At 43.0% G+C, this 20264-nt stretch overlaps 2 protein-coding genes across 3 annotated transcripts in view; one reads left to right on the plus strand and one right to left on the minus strand.

Moving 5' to 3' along the window:
• Positions 1 to 179: 179 nt before the first annotated feature.
• On the minus strand, positions 180 to 9618 carry mrpl45 (mitochondrial ribosomal protein L45). Its single transcript, XM_042102728.1, has 8 exons — positions 9481 to 9618; positions 8166 to 8367; positions 3155 to 3272; positions 2911 to 3009; positions 2593 to 2641; positions 2031 to 2180; positions 1302 to 1475; positions 180 to 384 (listed from the first exon to the last, which is right to left on the minus strand). The coding sequence occupies exons 1-8, from the start codon at positions 9541 to 9543 to the stop codon at positions 286 to 288; spliced, it is 954 nt and encodes a 317-aa protein (XP_041958662.1). The 5' UTR covers positions 9544 to 9618; the 3' UTR covers positions 180 to 285.
• A 1218-nt stretch (positions 9619 to 10836) lies between these two features.
• The window catches only part of npepps (aminopeptidase puromycin sensitive), a 34293-nt gene continuing 24865 nt past the window's right edge, over positions 10837 to 20264 (plus strand). For both annotated transcript variants that reach the window (XM_042102721.1, XM_042102722.1), the window contains exons 1-7: positions 10837 to 11205; positions 15181 to 15265; positions 16433 to 16510; positions 17263 to 17384; positions 17966 to 18073; positions 19333 to 19533; positions 20117 to 20213. In XM_042102721.1, coding sequence (XP_041958655.1) covers positions 10915 to 11205; positions 15181 to 15265; positions 16433 to 16510; positions 17263 to 17384; positions 17966 to 18073; positions 19333 to 19533; positions 20117 to 20213 — 982 coding nt within the window. In that variant the 5' untranslated portion in view covers positions 10837 to 10914. The remainder of the gene's footprint in view (positions 11206 to 15180; positions 15266 to 16432; positions 16511 to 17262; positions 17385 to 17965; positions 18074 to 19332; positions 19534 to 20116; positions 20214 to 20264) is intronic.

Below are 20264 nucleotides of genomic sequence, written 5' to 3' on the forward strand. Positions count from 1 at the left end.
TTCAAACAGGTAAACTCTTCTCCATCAGGGCAGTTTAAATCCTTGGAAAATAGTAATAGTGTTTTTTAGTGTTAATATTTAGTAATCATACACTTAATACAACAGAAATGGCTTATCACTTCCATTTAAGTGAGTTGACAAGGTTATGTTACTGTGAAATAAAATGATACATTACAATGTTTGCACATATTGTGTTTATTTTGAAAAATCCAGGGGTAAGGGGGGGGGGGGGGAAATGTACAGCCTGGGTGTTGGTGGACCTAGTGCACAGCGCCTCTCATTGGTTTACTTGTGCCACTGCACCGCCTTGGGTTTTGGAATTTCATAGTGGAGGTCCTCAAACTCCTGTTCTGGTTTCAATGTGGGCCCAGGGATCATAAGAGTCTGTGAAAACATCATGTGGGAATTACAACAACATACAAATCAAATGAATTCAAACTAAATTAGTTAGTACTGCATGGATTTTTAGTAAGAGATATTGTATTGTCTGAACGTTGGGAATTTTTTGTACTATATCCATAGAGCTGGTAAGTCCCGCCCTTTCCGCTGGACCTCCAGACCTCTAGATTGAAAAATCGTCAATGCAAGTGAATGTGAGAAAATAATTATTTTCTGGTCCCGTTTGATTTGTGCCATGAATGTGAACATATGTCGTCTGTGAATTTTTAATATAATTTTTCATGTTACGAGTTTGACAGTATATTATATGATTATTCGGCTATCAGTTGTGGAAAAGACATAACGAGAAAGACTACATGTCGCCTGCTCTAATCGCTAACATTAACTGAGATGCTAGTTTTTGTAACGGCAGGAATAAACACACATGGTAACAAAAATATTTGAAACATGTCTAGCTTCACTCAACACATTAACACTACGATACAGTGTGATTGTAAAGTTGTATGGTTCACTGTGTTCAAAGTCGATCTTAATAACCCTCTACATCTCGACCAACTGATGGTTGTTATGGGAAACTAGTGATCTGTCGTCTAGCGGAAAGTTGTAGTCCACAAAGTGCTCTCACACAAAGTTTAACCGCATCAAACTTCTACCCGCTCAATTGTAGCATTCTTTACACGAAATTTTATATTAAAAATTCACAGACAACATATGTTCACATTCATGGCACAAATCAAACGGGACCAGAAAATAATTATTTTCTCACATTCACTTGCATTGACGATTTTTCAATCTAGAGGTCCAGCGGAAAGGGCGGGACTTACCAGCTCTATTGCCAAAATATTCTCTTAAAAGTAAATATAATATGTAAAATGTACATGAGAACACATCCGTGTGCTGACCTTAATAATGGGGTCTTTAGGGGGGGCCCAGGCAGGCACTATCTTGCCGTGCACCCTCCACATGCCGTAGGGGTTGATCAGGTGCCGCTCGATGACCAGGTACTCCAGCACGTCCCTCGGCTCGTCTTCGTTACCCAACATCAGGCGCCCAAAGCGGTCATAAATGGCCAGAGTCTGACACAGCAGGAAGCAGCATGACGGGGCAGGAGGATAATATGCAAGTCAGGCATAATAAGCTCAGGACATTTACATCAGGAAAAGTCAGACCAGACTGAAGAAAATCATCTGTGCAAATGTTACCGCTGCCTAAAAGCCAGTACTGAGAGACTGAAGAAAAGAAAAGACAATACTTGTACACACATCACAGCATACATATCTTTCATCTTCTATCTATTTTTTTTTATCATACATATATCTTTGCATTAATGCACACTGCACAGTCATTGGAGTCAAACGACTAAGCATTTCACTGCATATTGTACCTTGTATAATTGTATGTGGCAAATAAAATTTAATGTGATTTTGAAGAATGGCATGGAGAAAAGACAGTAAACTGCCAGAAAGACATTGGACATTGGTGTCCATTGGTGATTTATGCAAGTAGTGATTTATCCTGCTGACAGTGAAACTGACCAAAAGACACAAAGCTTTAAACTCTTGAATGAATGTGCCCAGAAACACGGCCACAGTGTTGTGGAAAGTCATTCAGTGTCGTGGCTTGCGGCTCACCTGTCTGGAGTGCATGCGCACCGTCACCTGGGCGTAGAGGTTGCCTTTGCTGACCATGTCTGGGCACCGGGTATGCACCACCCTCGGGGGTTCTAGGGACTCAATGAAGCGCCATCGTAACGTTTTATAACGGCTGCCTCTGACCATTTCCTGTGGAGCGCCAAAAGGGAGATTACAAGGGCATGACACAGTTGCAACATCCCATTAACTTCCTCAATGTTCTTCATGCCAGCTTTATTTGTATCACTGATTGTAACATTATGTAGACATCAGGGCTTGGGAATGCTATGCAGCTATGGACGATTTCCTGTTCACTGAAGTCCACATCAGTCCAAAAATCCAACTGTCAAATACTGCAAATGTCTGGGTCCCTGACTGGGCTCCAACTAGTTACAGTCGACTTGAATGGCATATATTACAAAGATAAAGCATATATTCATTGATTGGACCAGACACCAGTTTCACCACTGTATGTTGGCTTTTTCTGTGAATAGCAATCTATGCAACGTTGCAATGACAAACATATTATGATATGTTTTATGGTATGACCAGTAGGACTTACAGGGTAACATCTTTCTGTCACCAAGGAATGAAGTTTGACCTTATTGAAGCTGGGGATAAAAACAGGAAAGAATAAGGAAAAAAGTCTGAGTTTGCACGATCAGGTCTGTGTTCTTACACTTGATATCCAAACATTGATACAGTTATCCTAGCATTTCATTGATGTGGACACTAATTCAGTCACTTGGACTAAACACAGATACTGCACAGTAAGCATGGAGAGAGTGAAGGAATTTTAGAAGTTAGAACACCTTTCAATTATAACCACTTCAAGACCAAAAACGTAAATCATTTGTGGGAAGAAACAGCTGTTCCTTACTTTGTAAGTGCATGGTGAGCTTCAATGAAGATCTCCTGTGCTCGACCAGCGAAGTCCTTGGTGTTGAAATCAGGATCATAGTCTTTGATTTTACGAATCCTGTTGAGAAAGAAATGCTCCACTAAGATATTGACTCATCATGCCAATGCATGGCAAATGCAGCATTTGAAAACACCGACAGCACACTCTCTTTAATGGATGCATCCTCCCATGTTACAAGTAAATAGAAAAGGGCTCAACTCACGCTAACTGTGAGGCAGCAGACTGTTTAATTTGTTCTGTGCGCTGCTTGATTCCTTCCTTCGAGAGGGACGAGAGCCGAGCATCCCCCTCCGGTGGGATATATGGATCAAACACGCCAGCTGTCAGTGGACAAAACAGAGTGAGTGAGCAGAGATATGCAGCAGCACCTGCCCCTTGCCCCCCTCCCCACCCTCAGCAACAGAACTATGCTGCGGTAGCTGCCTCTTGCCTCCCTCTTCACCCACTGCAGCGGAGCCAGACTGTTGCTGCCCGGCCTACTGCCATTACAGCTCCTGTTGCAACATCTGAGCTGGGAGAGATCAGGGAGATGCTGCACACCCTATGCACCCGACTTCTGTTAAGCTAAGAAACCTTTATATTTTAAGTAACATAACTAATAATATATTATAAAAAAAAAAAAAAAAAAAACGTAATATCTGTGTACTAACACTGATGAATATTCCTAGTAGATGAGTAACATTTGTAACATTTTTATTTTTTATTTTATTTTTATTAACTTAACATATCATATAAGTTACATATCTTCATTTATTTAAAAAAAAAAAATATATATATATATATTATTTATTACAAAACATAATATTCTTCTTTACTATTAGCTTAAAGCTTTATGAAATTCCTATTACTACTGTAAATGTAGATAGTTGTAGTTATTTTCATGTGTCAAACTATACAAGTCCATTTTGTTTGTTTTCAAATGCGTTCATTTCATATAAGTTGTTGGAATATTCAGGGCCTTCGCTCTTCAACTTTTGAGTTGAAGAGTGGAAGCTCTGAATTCATAAACTCTATCAAAAATGTTGATATAATTATATTGACAGAAACATGGTGTAAAAACGATACATTCACTCACTGTCCCCCAGGATATAATGAAGTCATGGTGCCCTCGATAAAGTTAAAAAATATACGCAAGGGCAGAACATCGGGAGGTATCTTGGTGTGGTATAAAGAAAATCTTTGCCATCAGATATTACCAATAAAACAGTGTAAATCACACATTTGGTTAAGATTAGATCAAACACTGGGCATAACTGATAAGAGCATATACCTCTGTGCTATCTATATACCCCCAGTAGACTCCCCATATTTTGAAGAGGACATTTTTGAAACCCTTCATTCAGAAATTGCCTATTTTCAGGCCCAGGGAAACATAATTCTAATTGGAGATCTAAATGGACGAACAGGAACTGAACCTGATATTGTTGACCCACAGGGAAACAACCATGTATTTGGCCAGTTTCCCCTGTTTACCACACCAACCATCCCCCACCGGAACAACCTTGACTCTGAAATAAACCAAAGTGGCAGGGAGATAGTGCAACTCTGTCGAGCCTTAGGCCTGTACATAGTTAATGGTAGGCTCAGAGGGGACTCTTTAGGGAGATACACATACTCCTCAGCTCTTGGATCCAGTGTAGTAGACTATGCAATCACCGACATGGACCTCTCCACTATCAGTGCATTCACTGTCAGAGAGCAATCTCCCCTTTCAGACCACAGTCAGATCAATGTGTTCTTTAACCTCTCAGGTCAAAAGAGCAACACGAAAAGTGAACCTTGTAATCTATGTGATTCACATCCCACTTACAGATGGGCCCCAGACAGTAGAGACAAGTTCATTATGGCCTTGAACTCACCTGATCTGATAAACGACATATCAACATATGATCAAAACAAATATAACCTTGCAAGTAATGGTGTAAACAAGGCCGTAAACGATATCAACATGATATTTCATAAAGCAGCTATCAAAGCTGACCTCATAAGGCAAAAACGGAAGCCTTTTAAAAGAAAAAAATCTGACAAATGGTATGATCAAGAATGCAAGACCATCAGAAAAGACCTGAGAAAAATAGCAAATGAAAAACATCGTCAACCAAACAACGCAGCCTTACGTATTCATTACAATGAAATTCTAAACAAATATAAACATACAATTCGGAACAAAAAACAAAACTACAGCCAAAAGCAACTTGAAGATATTGAGAAAGCCATTAATGAAAATCAATTCTGGGATATGTGGAACAATTTCAACACAAAAGAACGAGAAGCATTACCCATCCAAAATGGCAACATCTGGAAAGCACACTTTGAAGATTTATACAAAAACATACCAATTAATGACCTCAATTCAGATCAACATTTAATAAAAGAAAAACTCCAATCATTAGAAGAAAAAATTAAAAACAACCAAAACCCCCTTGACTTTCCAATTACTTGGGAAGAATTAACCACCCAGACAAATGCTCTACGGCCAAGGAAAGCTTGTGGTCCAGATAGCATTAAAAATGAAATGCTTAAATGCAGCACCCCAGAGATGCAGGGTGCAGTGTTGAAATTGTTCAACATCATACTACGGTCAGGACATTTTCCTGACATGTGGTGTAAAGGGCTGATTTCCCCCATCCACAAAAAAGGGGACAAATCAAACCCCTCTAATTATCGTGGCATATGTGTCAGCAGTTGCCTGGGAAAGCTGTTCTGCAGTATCTTAAACAAGAGAATAGCAGATTTTCTTGATACACATTCCATTCTAAGCAAAAATCAAATTGGCTTCCTTCCAAAACACCGTACCACCGATCATGTTTATACGCTCCACACCTTAATTAATAAACATGTTCACCAAACAAAAAATGGCAAGATATTTGCTTGTTTCATTGATTTTAAAAAGGCGTTTGATTCTATTTGGCATGAAGGGCTCTATTTTAGACTACTAAATTGTGGGATAGGGGGTAAAGTGTATGACCTAATTAAAACCATGTATTTAAATAACAGATGTGCTGTTAAAATTGAAAAAAAAAATAACCCAATACTTCACCCAAGGGAGAGGTGTCCGTCAGGGCTGTAATTTAAGTCCGACGTTATTTAATATATATATAAACAAACTTGCTATCCAGTTAGAGCAATGTCCCGGTCCTGGCCTCTCCCTCCTAGATAGAGAGGTGAAGTCTCTATTTTTTGCTGATGACTTGGTTCTACTGTCTGCTACTGAAAAAGGTCTACAACTACAGTTAGACATAGTAGAAAAGTACTGTAAGACCTGGGCCCTAGAGATAAACCTAGACAAAACAAATGTAATGATTTTCCAAAAACGCCCCAAATGCCAAGAAAACAAACACCAATTTAAAATAAACAATTCTATCATCCCCCACACCATGAGTTATACCTACCTAGGTATAACAATGACAGCATCAGGGAGTTTTAATATGGCAGTGAATGCACTAAAGGAAAAAGCTCGAAGAGCCCTAAATGCAATTAAAAGAAAATTTTATAGTCTCCAAATTCCAATTAAAATCTGGCTTAAAATATTTGATAGTGTCATCCAGCCCATTGCGCTGTATGGTAGTGAAGTATGGGGTCCACTCAGTCATCATAGCTATACTCACTGGGACAAACACACAATAGAATCCCTACATGCTGAGTTCTGCAGACACATTCTACAAGTACAGAGAAAAACACCAACAAATGCATGTAGAGCTGAATTAGGTAGATACCAACTAATCATTAACATCAACAAAAGAGCACTCAATTTTCTGAATCACCTTAAATCCAGCCCACAAGACACCCTTCATTCTAAAGCCCTCCAAACCCAAGAGCTGAACCCAGAAAAAAGTCCCCTACACCAGTTGTTGCAGAGACTAACTGCCTTACCACACACCCACTCTGATCAGTCTCACAACAACACTGTTTTCCAAAAACCAATCAGAGTAAACCAAATTATGAAACAATGTAAAGTAGCCTATTTGGAATATTGGAAAGAAGAAACTAAAAATCAAAGTAGATTACAATGCTATCTGTCCCTAAACCGAGAATATAAAATAGCAGAATATCTTAATACTGTCAGAGATAGAAAACAGAGACTGACCCTAACCAAATACAGGCTAAGTGACCACAAATTGGAAATCGAAAAAGGAAGACTCAGAAAATCATGGCAACCAAAAGAACACAGAATATGTGGTTACTGCATGACAGGTGAGGTCGAGACAGAGATGCACTTCCTCCTACAATGTACATCCTTCAATCAAACAAGAAACCTTTTCTTCAACAAATTTAACTCAGAAATTCCTAATTTTAATGAACTTAATGACATATCAAAATTAAAGATATTATTAGGAGAAGGAGATAAAGCACATCTTGCTGCCCAATATGTATCAACATGCCACAATCTGAGGGACAATGAGTGACCTATATCACCAAATAAATACACACACAGACACACACACACAGACAGACACATGCAGACAGGTGCGCACACGCGCGCACACACACACACACACACACACACACACACACACACACACACACACACACACACTGAATCATACACTACATTTTACTTTATTTTACCTATTTATTTTATTCCTATGAAAATCTACTGACATGTATGTGTTCAGATTTATTGTATAACTGCTTTGGCAATATAAGTGAGCTTGTCATGCCAATAAAGCATTCTTGAATTGAATTGAATTGAATTGAGTAGTACATGAGATCAACTTCCTGTTACTCTATATCCAGCAAAACACACATACATATATATTGTACATTTCAGTATATATAGTATACATTTGATTACTATGTCCACAATCCTTATGTTTCTACACAGTTTGTATAATAAGAATCCTGATGGAACAACAAAGAGAAATTACATTCTGAATCAATTCTCAGGATATTTGACTAAGTAGATGGCAGGCTGTAATCCACCTTCAACAAAATGATGACAGTAGAGCCTACCAGTACATGATATGTTAACGGATCTCTATATGTACCGTTGTCTTGTCTAGAGGCAGTGCGTTAACGGATCTCTCCATGTACAGTAAAGCCTACCAGTGCGTGAGACGTTAACGGATCTCTCCATGTATGACAGCAGAGCTTGAAGTGGAGGAAACCGCACTCTCTTGTGTATTATACTTATAAAGGATTTATTGCACCATGCCCTTGACTACAAACGCGTTTTGGCGTCAAGCCGTCTTCAGTGTGACAGTAGAGCTTACCAGTGCATGAGATGTTAATGGATCTCTCCATGTACTGTTGTCTTGGCACGATTCCCGCTGCTCGAGCTCGCGCCTCCTGTTCCGTCTGGGACATCGTTTGGGTTTGAGCCGAAGGAGGAACAAAGTACCGTTTCTTCGTTCGTATCTGGACGACCATTGGGAGTGCACATCGCGTCTCTCGTAGTGTTATTGCCTCAGCGCCCTGTTTTAAAATAAATTGGGGAATTAATTTACAATGTCTTCTCCAGCAGGCCTACATCATACGAGTAAGAGAAAAGGAAAGGGCAACACTGCTTGCTCCACAGCGCAACCAAATTATTAATAAACTGACGTTTTGGTCAGCAGGCCTACACCAAACAGACATAATGGCCAGTGACACTGCAATAAGCAGCCTTTAAAGGTTTAATACTCCTAATCTTTAGGGTATACATCTAATAAATCCTTCTTAACTTTAGACTAAAGACTTTAAAAGCATGTTAAGGAAACCCCTACAGAGTTATGAGTTCACATAAAAAAACAAATATTTTTTAAATCAAATATTTATCATTTCCTATACAAAAGTTGCAAACATTCAGCATCCTAAAATTCAACTTTTCTTAAATCCAGTGGTACCAGGCATATGATGTAGTTTTGAGATACAGCCATTTCCTAAACATACTTTTGTAATCTTCAATCTCAAGGGATAGCTCATTTGATCAGTTTTCCCAAAAACACTAGTGGAAATGCAGGCACTCATATTATCACAAGGTCAAAAAGCGTTTATGCCCTAATGGTCCTGCAGACTCAAGTAAGATTTAAGATGCCATGTCTGCACTGAAGTCATATTGTTTAGCACACATACTGGACCTGCCATGATTCTTTAATCAACTATGCAAATAACTTGTCTGTGTGCGTAGGAGAGAGAACTAATAAGCATGAGTAGCCTATACATTTACAGGGTCAACAGCAGAGCATTTATCAGGACCTGCTGTCTGGCTCAACACTTCACCATCTTTCACGTAAGGCCCCCACATTCTCTCCCTCATCTTCTTTCCCTGCCCTTTCTGGAAGACCCGTAGCCTACTGCCTACTGCAGGGCAACTTTATTATTTGCCATGACTGGAAATATGTACACATTTGATATCAGTATGAAGTTCGCTACAAACAATTTTAGGAGGATGACCACACACGTTATTTAACGCCAACGTTAGCTCGATGACTACAGCGACTGATACCTGTTTCAAAAAGCTTACGAACAGAACACCATGCATAAAGAATACAATGTTAAAAATAAACAGAATTAATAACAATAATGTCAAAATGTGTTGCATACAACCTTCGAAACACAAGACGATAATCGATGAAGGGGTACCAACGTCCTACAAATGGAAGTCGCCATTTTGACAATTCTTCTTCTCCAAAACGTGTCTTGCTGACGGCACCTGTAACTGTTTACTACCACCCACAGTACAGAAATAGTACTGCAATGTCGTCAAACTTGAAAAGACTCAAAGCAAGACCATGTTTTACCTAATGTGAGCATAATGTGTGATTATTGCAACTAAACTATACACACTATTGTATTAATTGTTTTCCTTTCCTTTAAGTTTATATTTGTTATTAGGAATGAATACACACAGGCCACATTCATGCACATAACAAAAAACAGCCTAATACAAACCAAGAGCTTGCTCCTTGACAGCCTTTTTAGCTTTAAACGCAAAACACATCACTTTCACTAATGGCTGTAAAAGAGTTTGCAATGGACTCTCACATAGGCACCGGTTACTGTTGGGGCAGGCCGTGGCCTACTGGTTAGCACTTCAGACCTGTAACCGGAGGGTTGCCGGTTCAAACCCTGACCAGTAGGCACAGCTGAATTGCCCTTGAGCAAGGCACCTAACCCCTCACTGCTCCCCGAGCGCCGCTGTTGATGCAGGCAGCTCACTGTGCCGGGATTGGTGTGTGCTTCACCTCACTATGTGCTGTGTGTGTTTCACTAATTCATGGATTGGGATAAATGCAGAGACCAAATTTCCCTCACGGGATCAAAAGAGTATATATACTTATATACACACACACACGACTGAATTCTTCCTAAATATAACTACATATTCCAGTGGAAAAGGCTGATATAAATGAAACAATACCTAATGAGTTCAAATGGACATTTCTTATCTCAGAACAGGCAATTCCATTCTTATTAGCTCATTGAATATTCTCGATGTGATAAGGCTTTTTCATCAGTCAGACAAAAAATATTGTTTTGCAGAGATCTCATAGGCTGTACTGTAGAATGATTAGATCTATTCACACCCAATTGATGTCACACATCTCACATGCTACTTGAGAGCCTAAGTTTTATTTTTAGTGACATCGGTCTTCATTATCAAATCAAAAATATTCAGTTCCTCTAATTTTGCTCCTGTCAATGAGGGGTTTTGGTTGACCAATTGTGGAGAATACCTGACACTGTTTAATCTATTTAAATGCTTCTTGATTTGCCAATGCTTTTCATTATTGTGTTTCCATTGTAAACATTTTTGTCTTACGTGCAACACAATTGGGTCATAGCTTTATGTCTGAAAGGGCCAAATATGAGTTCAAAACCTTCAGGCCATATGAGCGATCCCCTGATTTAAGGGGCCACTCCAACGCAATGACGTAATTTCCTTGTAGTCGCGCGCACGTACACACATCTAGTTGTTTCGGTGGAACTGAAGTGAGAGGGGTGGACGGATAGTTAGCTAGCAGCATTACAGAAGATTTTATGTTGCTGCTTCTGAGCCGTCAGGTCTCGCTGTCATTCGTTAAGCAAGTCATTCCCCGAAGTCCGGTTTTGTTTTCGAAGCCTGCATCACTTAACTTAAGAACATTCAAATTCAAAGTGACATTCAGCACCGTTTTTGCAAACGCTACCATCCAAAATATAATCACTATGCCTGAGAGGAGGCCTTTCGTACGGTTGCCCACTGACGTCTACCCTGTCAACTATGGGTTATGTTTGAAGCCCGACTTAATCGACTTCACTTTCGAGGGCAAGTTGGATGCGCGAATTGAGGTAAGTTTGACTGATAAAAGACGCAAATTAGTGAATTTTGGTTAAGGTTATACAGAACATGTTATAACAGCGTACTATATTATTCTGGAATTCCTAGACCACGTCTTTGAGCCACCTAGCGAGTAGGCTAACTATCCAGCCTAAATGCCGTGGTCGCTAGCTACAACGCGCTAACATTAGCTAACGTTGTCACAATTGAGCGGTAGCCTACGGTTAGCCTGGTAATGACTCTAGCTAAGCGTATGTGTCTGGGTTAGCAGCTGTCCCTGCTATCTAACGCTACATTATGAGGTAAAGCAGATGTCTGTGGAGGACAATCGTTTGGTGTGATTGTTTTAGACAGTAGGTCACTTCTGTTATTAGATTAGCCGGCCTCTCGTATAGGGAAATATCGTAGTTTGCGAATGGCGATGCATAGCCGAGGTGAGGTTAGTAGCAAGTTCACATCAGTCACCAGTTGTGCAGCTAGCGAACGCAAGAAGTTCATAAATAGTGGCATTCATATTGGGTGAAAATCCTACTTAGCTGAACGAGCTTAAGTCACGAAAAAATTGGGCGCTCACTGCAGCCGAATGAATAACCCGAATTAATTGTAGTGTTTGAGTAACGTTACAGTATCAACGCACGAGAATATTAACAAGATCGGATATTTTTTAATCAATGCATAACTTTAAGTTACAAGACAAGTTTTACTTTAGGTTAAAGATATTACATGGAAAATGTTGTGTCCAGCATGGCCAATTTTCAGAATCGTTTGAGTGGCGCACGCGGAGATGAAGCTCCGTAACCAAGCAAAGAAATTGTGTAATTAAGTTCGTAGTGCGACCCGTTTAGAAGTTTGGTTGTTTTCCTCCGACTTAAAATGGGTGTATTTAACTGCGAACGCTCTCTGAGGCATGCATAACATAACACAATACAATACTGCGATTTTGAGGAAATAGCCGCCGTTTATAATTGCGCCAGGCCAGGGTATTGCATGAACACACGAAGTCGACAGATTTCGGAAGAATCAGAGAAATGTCACCCTACGGTATTATTTTAACCTCTACGTACTATTGCTCTCAATGAAAACATATTCATTGACCTGCATTGTCCTTTGCAACTCGTAGTTTCTCTGTTTCGACCAAAACAGTTTTAAAGGTGTTCCGTCATCCCAGTTTTTGACACTGAGCGCCACATGGGAAAATGTGCTTGTTTGGCTGTTGTGTTTTGTTGTGACAGCAAATTCCCTGGTATTCCCTTCGGTCAATACACTGAACCCCGCCCCCCCAAGTCTTGCCTTGTCCCCATCACATTTGAAGTTGCAGGTGCACATGCATTGCCTATGCAAAAAAGAGATTTGCATCAATTGCATTCATGCCATATAAGAGGCGACATTGGCCTGTTGACACATTTTGGCACAAAATGAAGCATGAGGTCAAAATATGACCAGAGGATTTCCGCTGACATTGGTTAGCCATAGGTGGTGGTCTGGAAAGCTTGTCCTCATAGTAACTGAACTGAACATTACAAATAGTGTTCTGTAGTGTGTTTAGTTTGTGAGCATGTTATGAAGAGTCATGGTTACTCCATACTTAGAATCCATACTTGGACAGGACACTATAAGGTGTTGTGATATTGTGCTTCTACATGGTTGATCAACGTATCGCTCAGTGCCTCACATCTCCTTTTTTAGGATCCTATAGTGTCCTCTTTAGGTCTCATGATGACCCATTTGCATGGGTCTTTTAGAGGTGTGATATCAGCATTATACATGGTCAACTTCCTGGAATGCTTCTGTGAAATTGACATACTATGTGTCACGCTGCATTGGGTGGAGGGGTGAGGCTGTTCGGTCTGGACACTCTGAGAGGTCTTTTAGTGCTGTTTGATGCTTATCAGTGATGCGGTTCCCATGCAGATGATGGCGTTGCAAATCTAGTTGTCCATCAGAATTCCAGTCACAAGATGAGTTGTCTGTGGGTTCTTATTGGCTGTCCACTGTGAGAAAGTGGAAAAGGGTTCTGCTGCAGACTGCTTGGTGATGGGGAGTGTTGCAATTTACAGGGTGGGGAGAACCTGGTGGTCATCGGTCCAAATTCAGCAGCTTCAGTCCTCTTACTGAGTTGATGGTCTCTCCAGAAATCCAATGTTGTATGGTCAGTGCCACAGGTTTGGCTTGTGTATCTGGAAGTCAAAACCAGTCCTGGGTAGGGAAGGCGTGATCTTGATCAAAAATGTTGATTCTGATTCCTGTGAATTTTAGATGATTGAAGGTCCTATGTGCTTGGAAGCTGCTGATGCAGCTTGATTTCTCTATTGTTCTCCAGTGCAGATATCTATCCCGCCATGACTGTACAGCTGAGATTGTGAGGGCCCACCTCAGTTTAATGTGTTCCTGGGAATCATTGCCTTGGGACGCCACAAATCACGTGTAATGTCCTGTTGGAGCGGTTGCCACCTCCTCAACCCCCCGCCCCCCGGCCCCTTCCATACTTGCTCTCCGCCACCACCATCATGTCCGGTTGGCCAGCTAGTCGTCACTGAACCGTTAAATTAACTACAGCCCCCACAATGCCGCAAACTATGAATATCACTGGCAGAACTGGGCTACGCAGAGAGCGAGCGAGCAAGACAGACAGAGAGTGTGAGAGAGACCGAGAGAGAAAGAGAAAGAGAGCGATGAAGAAGGAGGGGGGGGGGGGGGGGGGCATCGCATGGAAATTCAGTGTGCCACTGTGCTCCTGGGCCGGAGCGGTGCAGGTCACATGGGCGCCTCTCGCATTGCATCCAAGTCACATCGAGCCACAACAAGCCTCATTTAGACTCGAAAGCCCTCACCTCACCAGCAAAGAGTGGACTCGGGTTTCCAAAACACAAAGCTCTCCCACCGTGTGAAGTTGTCTATCGCTATAGATTTCCTGTGAGTAAAGTGCTACCTGCTATTTTAATGGAGGCTATTTGGCAGCAGCATGCTCCTGCCCAACCTGCCGTGGCCTTTCTCAGCATTCGATGAATACAGAGCAGTGATGTACTGATGTTGTGGGTCAGCACCGTTGTTATACAAAGGGCCTTGTTCTTTGTGAATTTGTGCATTGCTCTCACGAGTAGACCTCTCCGACTTTGCTGTAGTGGTTTTGATGTAGCTCTGTCTCTGTCTCACTCTTACATCAAATACATTTCAAAACAGCCCTACTCGCTCCGCTATCAGTTAGGTGAGTGTCCAGAGGTCCGCTGTGATCTCACAAACCTCCATCTGTTATCATGTATTACGTGCCCTTTGGTTTGACACAGCCACTTGGAAGTAGTGGGGGCCAGGCTGACCAGTTCAGACTCACCTGTTCCACTGCCAGCTCGACCGGACACTCATCTGCCTTGCAGCGGGCGGAGAGAAGGCGCAGCAGCCGTCCAGCCTGCAGACCACACTACCAGGAACACTAAACAACGATGCCCTTTTCTTGGTAGCCTTGGTAGTTGTTGGGTTGGAGTGAAATGCACATTACTAAGGGCAACTGTTGTATGTTTTGGCTGTAAATCCGGCGTGGGAGCGCACTTCACAGCCTGGGTCACTTCACTTCTTTGCTTTGCTGCCAGCGGCAGAAATAAAGCAGAAGAGCGTTGGGCTAGTTTGGTCACTTTATTCACTTGTCGTAGAGGTGTCCGGTTCTCTGCCACATCTGTTGTGCGCGGCCTGGCCCGGCGCTCATGACATTCCCCACCCTCTAAACATACTACAGCTGCAGCCAGGGCCCAGAGTGCCAACTGTGCGCTGCGCTGAGTGAGGCATGCCGCAGTGTCAGCAGTTGGCGCCGCCATTAATATTAGTGATCTTAATCTGAAATTCGCGTAATTGACCTTCAGTTAACCAAGCGAGGAGTGGTGAGTGCTGGCATTTTGCAGACCATTGAAACCCCCCCCCCCCCCCCCCCCCCCCCAACCCCCAAATCTCCACTCTCTCTCGCTGACGTGACTGATGACCCTCTTGTCGTCCCGTAGGTCGTACAAGGAACAAATCAGATTGTGATGAACTGCGCAGACATCGACATCATCACAGCGTCTTTCGCGCCCGAAGGAGGTGAAGGTGAGTCCAGCCGGGGAAACAGCTGCGTACTGGGACGACTCAACGGTTGTCACGGCAGCCGGTGACAAACACTGTCCAGGCTCTTAGGTTTATGAGTGTTTGGCAGAGTGTTGGTTATAGATGCCTTGGTTATAATAAACATTTCATTTATTTAATCAGGTTTACACAGCCCTTGGATTAGCTTGTTTTTACTTTTACAAAAAGACCACGCCAGCTCTGTAGTGATTTTTCCCGTTTGTCATCCCTGGGCATAGAAAGAGGTGAGCGTATCTGTAACTCGCCAGGAAAAACCATTAGCTGGTGCTTCAGAGCATCCTGCACTTAACAGGCATCTCACTGATTCTGTCCTTGGCACACTCACTTTAATCACCAAACAGGCAGGAAGGTAAACATGCTTTGTGTCTTTTGGGAAAAAAAAGCAGTTCTAAAGTTGCCGCCTCTCACTGAAGTACAGGCTATTGTTATGCATGCAGCGCAGATCAGTAACTCATATAAAATGAATGTGGTTGGCAGCACAACTTTGAGTGTCATTAACACAGATGCTCACATCACAACATCAGCCCCATCTTATTAGATAGATAGATAGATAGATACACACACACACACATATACATACTTACTTACTTACTTTATTGATCCCCAAGGGGAAATTCATATGTATCTAGCAGGGTTATGCATGTGTATCCCATTAGCCTTAGCCTAGTATCTGCACAATCTGGAAATAGGCTAAATGAATTGGCCGCGATTTGCCTTTGAGGGAGAAGTGTCACTTGTACGTTAGTCCGTCTTTCCCCTCCTCTTCCTCTTCCTAGTAGTGACACAGTTACATAATACAAGGTCACACTAGGGAAGGTCCCAGATGACAGGCTAATGCTATCTTGAATATCAGTGAACTATAACAAAGGCCTTTACAGCAGCCTTTGTTGGTGTTTTTTTGGTTAAGTATGGTATGATGTATTTCAACTGGGCCATAGCGCTGTCACCTTCTATTAAGATATACTCATGCAGAAGTATACTGTGAGCATAAAATAATGTCCTCCTCTTTCCTTGGTCCATTCAAACTCTTGTGTTTTACCCAAAGGGCAAATGTTGAGCTCATTTGACCACTTTGATCTCACATCAGCCTCAATGACTTAATTATTTATTTATTTTCCTTTTCGTTGCTAGAAATAAGCGCCACAGGGTTCAACTACCAGAACGAGGATGAGAAAGTCACGTTGTCGTTCCCCAGGGTTCTCCAGAAAGGTGAGTCTGGGGGGGGGGGGGGGGGGGGGGGTTATTATGCCGCTCATCTCTTTACACAATAACAATCGTGCCAGTACAAGGCCTTGAGCAGCAGCCACCTCGCATTCAAAACAAATGGCTATCTAAGATTTTGCACCTTCACTTAACGGAAATTTCCACTCTCCATCCACATGCTGCTGTGTGCCCCCCGCCCCCCCCCCCCCCCCGTCCTTCCCCTTTCTCCCTCCACCCCTCTTCATTGTGTGAGCTGTCAACGTATAGAATGAGGCGCTTTCAATATGGTGGCTGGCAACAAGCTCCATGTCAACAGCACCCTCATCAGTTGCCATAGTTGTTTCCTCGTTAGGGGGCCATTTACGAGACAAGAGCGTCTCTCAGTGTTTGAGTTTGTAAAGCGGTCGGCCGATTGTGAGCTTTCAAAAGACCACATTCACCACATAACCACCACCAGCTGGCTGGACCCAGCACAGAGCGCACAATGCAAACAGTCCCGTCCTGTTATAATATTGCACAGCAAGTGGAAGTTTGACCAAACGATGAAAGTACTTCCTAGAGATGCATGCCTTGTCAAGGAAACTGCAGTAGCCTTATAGGTTGCAATTTGATATGTAGGTACACACACATGCCTCTTTTTGTGTGCCTGTTTTGTCCGGCTCATGTTGTTATAAAGCGTCCATGTTATGCGGTGGCTATTGTATTTTGCTCAGTGCAAGCTGGCTGTGTTGATAAAGCCCTCCTCCATGTGCCCCCAGGGTCGGGTTCATTGAAGATTGACTTCGTTGGGGAGCTCAACGACAAAATGAAAGGCTTCTACAGGAGTAAATATGCAAGTGCGTCAGGAGAAATCCGCTATGCTGCCGTAACACAGTTTGAGGTAAACACAAACAAACAAACATGCAAACAAATCTCATGACACCTGGACAAAACACACTACATAGAATGTGCACGGTGCATGCCATGGCTCTTGCACAGTTGCTGTGCTGTAAGGCTTTCTCTACTATGGATTGACCTCAAAACATCTCACTAAATTGCAAACCTGACTGTGTAATGGTAAACCTTGAGTGTCTGGCAATGGTTAACTCCTGCGAGTAGAGAGTGAACAGGAAGAAAGGACGAAGATCTATATAGAGGGAGTTAATGGGTGCTGTTCCATCTAGAGATGCAGTCAGTGGATTCAATTAACAACAATAATACTATACATACTATATCCCCCTGTGTGCCTGTGATTATGTGTGTGTGTACATGCACAATGCATATATGTATGGCTGTGTTTTGTAGAGGCTCGGCACATGTTCTTACTTCAGGCATGTGCTGTTTTAAAGTACTCTGTGTGTTGTCCTGTTTTTCCCAATGAACTCCTTCTGGTCACCTCTAACTACTTTCATCTCTGTCCCTGCATCTCTCTCTCTCTCTCTCTCTCTCGCTCTCTCTTTCACTCTCTCACTCACTCTCTAGGCCACGGATGCCCGCCGAGCCTTTCCCTGCTGGGACGAACCCGCCATCAAAGCCACCTTCGACATCAGCCTGATCGTTCCCAAGGACCGAGTAGCCTTGTCAAATATGGTACATGTCTGACCTCTGCTTCTCTGGCTGCAACTGGGAATACAGGCCCCTACATGAGTCAGGGCCCTAAAACTATTTGAGTCACGTTACACACACACACACACAGTTTTGTCTCTCCCTCCCTCCCTGCGCCACTCTACTCCATGTCTCTCTCACTCTGCCTTCCCCACCCCTCTAGGTGTTTCCCAGTCTGATGATATGTTTCTGTTTATTCTCTCTTTTTCACTTTTATCTCCCTCTCTTCCTATCCTTTCTTTTTTCCCTCTTTGTCTCTCTCTCTCTCTCACCCCCCCTCTTCATCTGTGTTTATTCATCCCCCTCTCCCTCCCTCCCTCCCTTCCTCCCTCTCTCCCAGACACACACAGAGAGAGAGAGAGAGAGAGAGAGAGAGAGAGAGAGAGAGAGAGAGAGAGAGAGAGAGAGAGAGAGAGAGAGAGAGAGAGAGAGAGCTTATGTAACACCTGGCCAGAAGGCATTGTGACTCCTGCAGCTGAAGTAGCCCAGCTGTCACTCTCTTCCTCGGCTCGGAGAGCAGTCTTCGGGACATGGGAGATCATAATGATAGAAATCAAAAGCCCTGAACACCACATGTAGCATCACAGCGCCGCCTCTTTAAGCCCCGTCCACGCCCACGGCAGCCCATGGGAAAGCGCTACGCTCTCATTACTGGGCGCCTCGGTCGTTCCCGGGCCAGTTTTCGTTCTTTTAGTCCCAACTGTGGATGTGGGTTTTTCAGTGTCGTCTTCTTTTTGCAGCGATCCACACACACGAAGATACCGCTGAAAAGCAAGTTGAGCTTTAGCAAATGGGCTAATTCTCGGGATGTGGTGTCTGCTTTGGCAGGCGCGCTCCCTGGTGTTTTATGAACTCCTATAATTGTGGCTCAGTCGTTTTCTAAACTCAGGGACGCTTAACTGCCACAGTCCGGCGTCATATGACCGAGCGGAATTTGTCCGTGGCTTTGGTCGGCCTTCTGTCTTGGGCCCGGCAAGGAAATGAAAGCATTAAAGGCTCAGTTTGGAAGAGCAGTTGGAAAGGCACTGGCAAAGGCTGCTATGACTGGAATGCCAGTGTTTGTTTTCTGATTCTTTGTGAGTGTGCGTATGCGTATGTGCGTGTGGGCACACTGTGCGAGTGAGTGTGTGCGTGTGTGCGTGTGTGCGTGTGTGCGTGTGTGCGTGTGTGCGTGTGTGTGTGTGTGTGCACCCTTGCCCTCATGGGCTAACCCGTAGTTTGTCTCAAATGTCTCCTCTCTGCAGAATGTCATTGATCGAAAGCCATATCCAGAAGATGACAGCCTTGTAGAGGTGAAGTTCGCCACCACACCCATCATGTCCACGTACCTCGTGGCGTTTGTCATCGGCGAGTACGACTTTGTGGAGAGCCAGTCGTCGGACGGCATCATGGTGCGCGTCTATACACCTGTGGGGAAGGCGGAGCAAGGGAAATTTGCACTGGAGGTATGTCAGACTGCACCACGCTCACTGTCGTAATCTGAAAAAACGGAATATCAACGTAATGTAACGGGAAGGGAGCGTAGGCGAGTTTATTCTTCTCGGTAGCTGGGGCTTATCAGGTACCTTGAGACCTTCGTAAGGTAAGCGGTGTCTTCCTGGACTGAGTCATCAGCTCTGTGGTACTGGCCGCACTGCTCCACTGCATGCAGCCCTAAGCCTGGGATAATACTCCGATAAGGTCTACCTGTTAAGACACGGACAAGGAGCAGGTGGGGAGGAGGCAGGACGAATTGAATGGCCTGGGGGAGGAAGAGGAAATGAGAAGTGTGGAATTGGGAGTTCAGGGGAAAATGCCCTGGTGACTCCTCAGCGCTTCTCTTGTGCATGTGGATCAGAGGATTGAGCAAGATGTTCCAAGTGAACAGTGTCTAGTAGGCATGATACTCAAGAAACTAGTGGAGAATTCCATGTTTAGATTTTGGTTCATTGTTGCCATTGTTGCTTGCTTAATCATTAGAGGTTTTGGTTGTTAATATTTTATTATATAGTATATAATATTTGTACACTAATGTCTGTTTTTTTCTAGGTTGCTACAAAGACCTTACCCTTCTACAAAGACTACTTCAATGTTCCTTATCCGTTGCCTAAAATCGATCTTATAGCTATTGCTGATTTTGCTGCTGGTGAGTGTCCTGGCGTCTTCCTCATAAACATCTATCCTGCTTCTGATTTGG

This window comes from Alosa sapidissima, chromosome 9, assembly GCF_018492685.1.
Source record: "Alosa sapidissima isolate fAloSap1 chromosome 9, fAloSap1.pri, whole genome shotgun sequence".
In the NCBI taxonomy this organism is placed as follows: Eukaryota; Metazoa; Chordata; class Actinopteri; order Clupeiformes; family Clupeidae; genus Alosa; species Alosa sapidissima.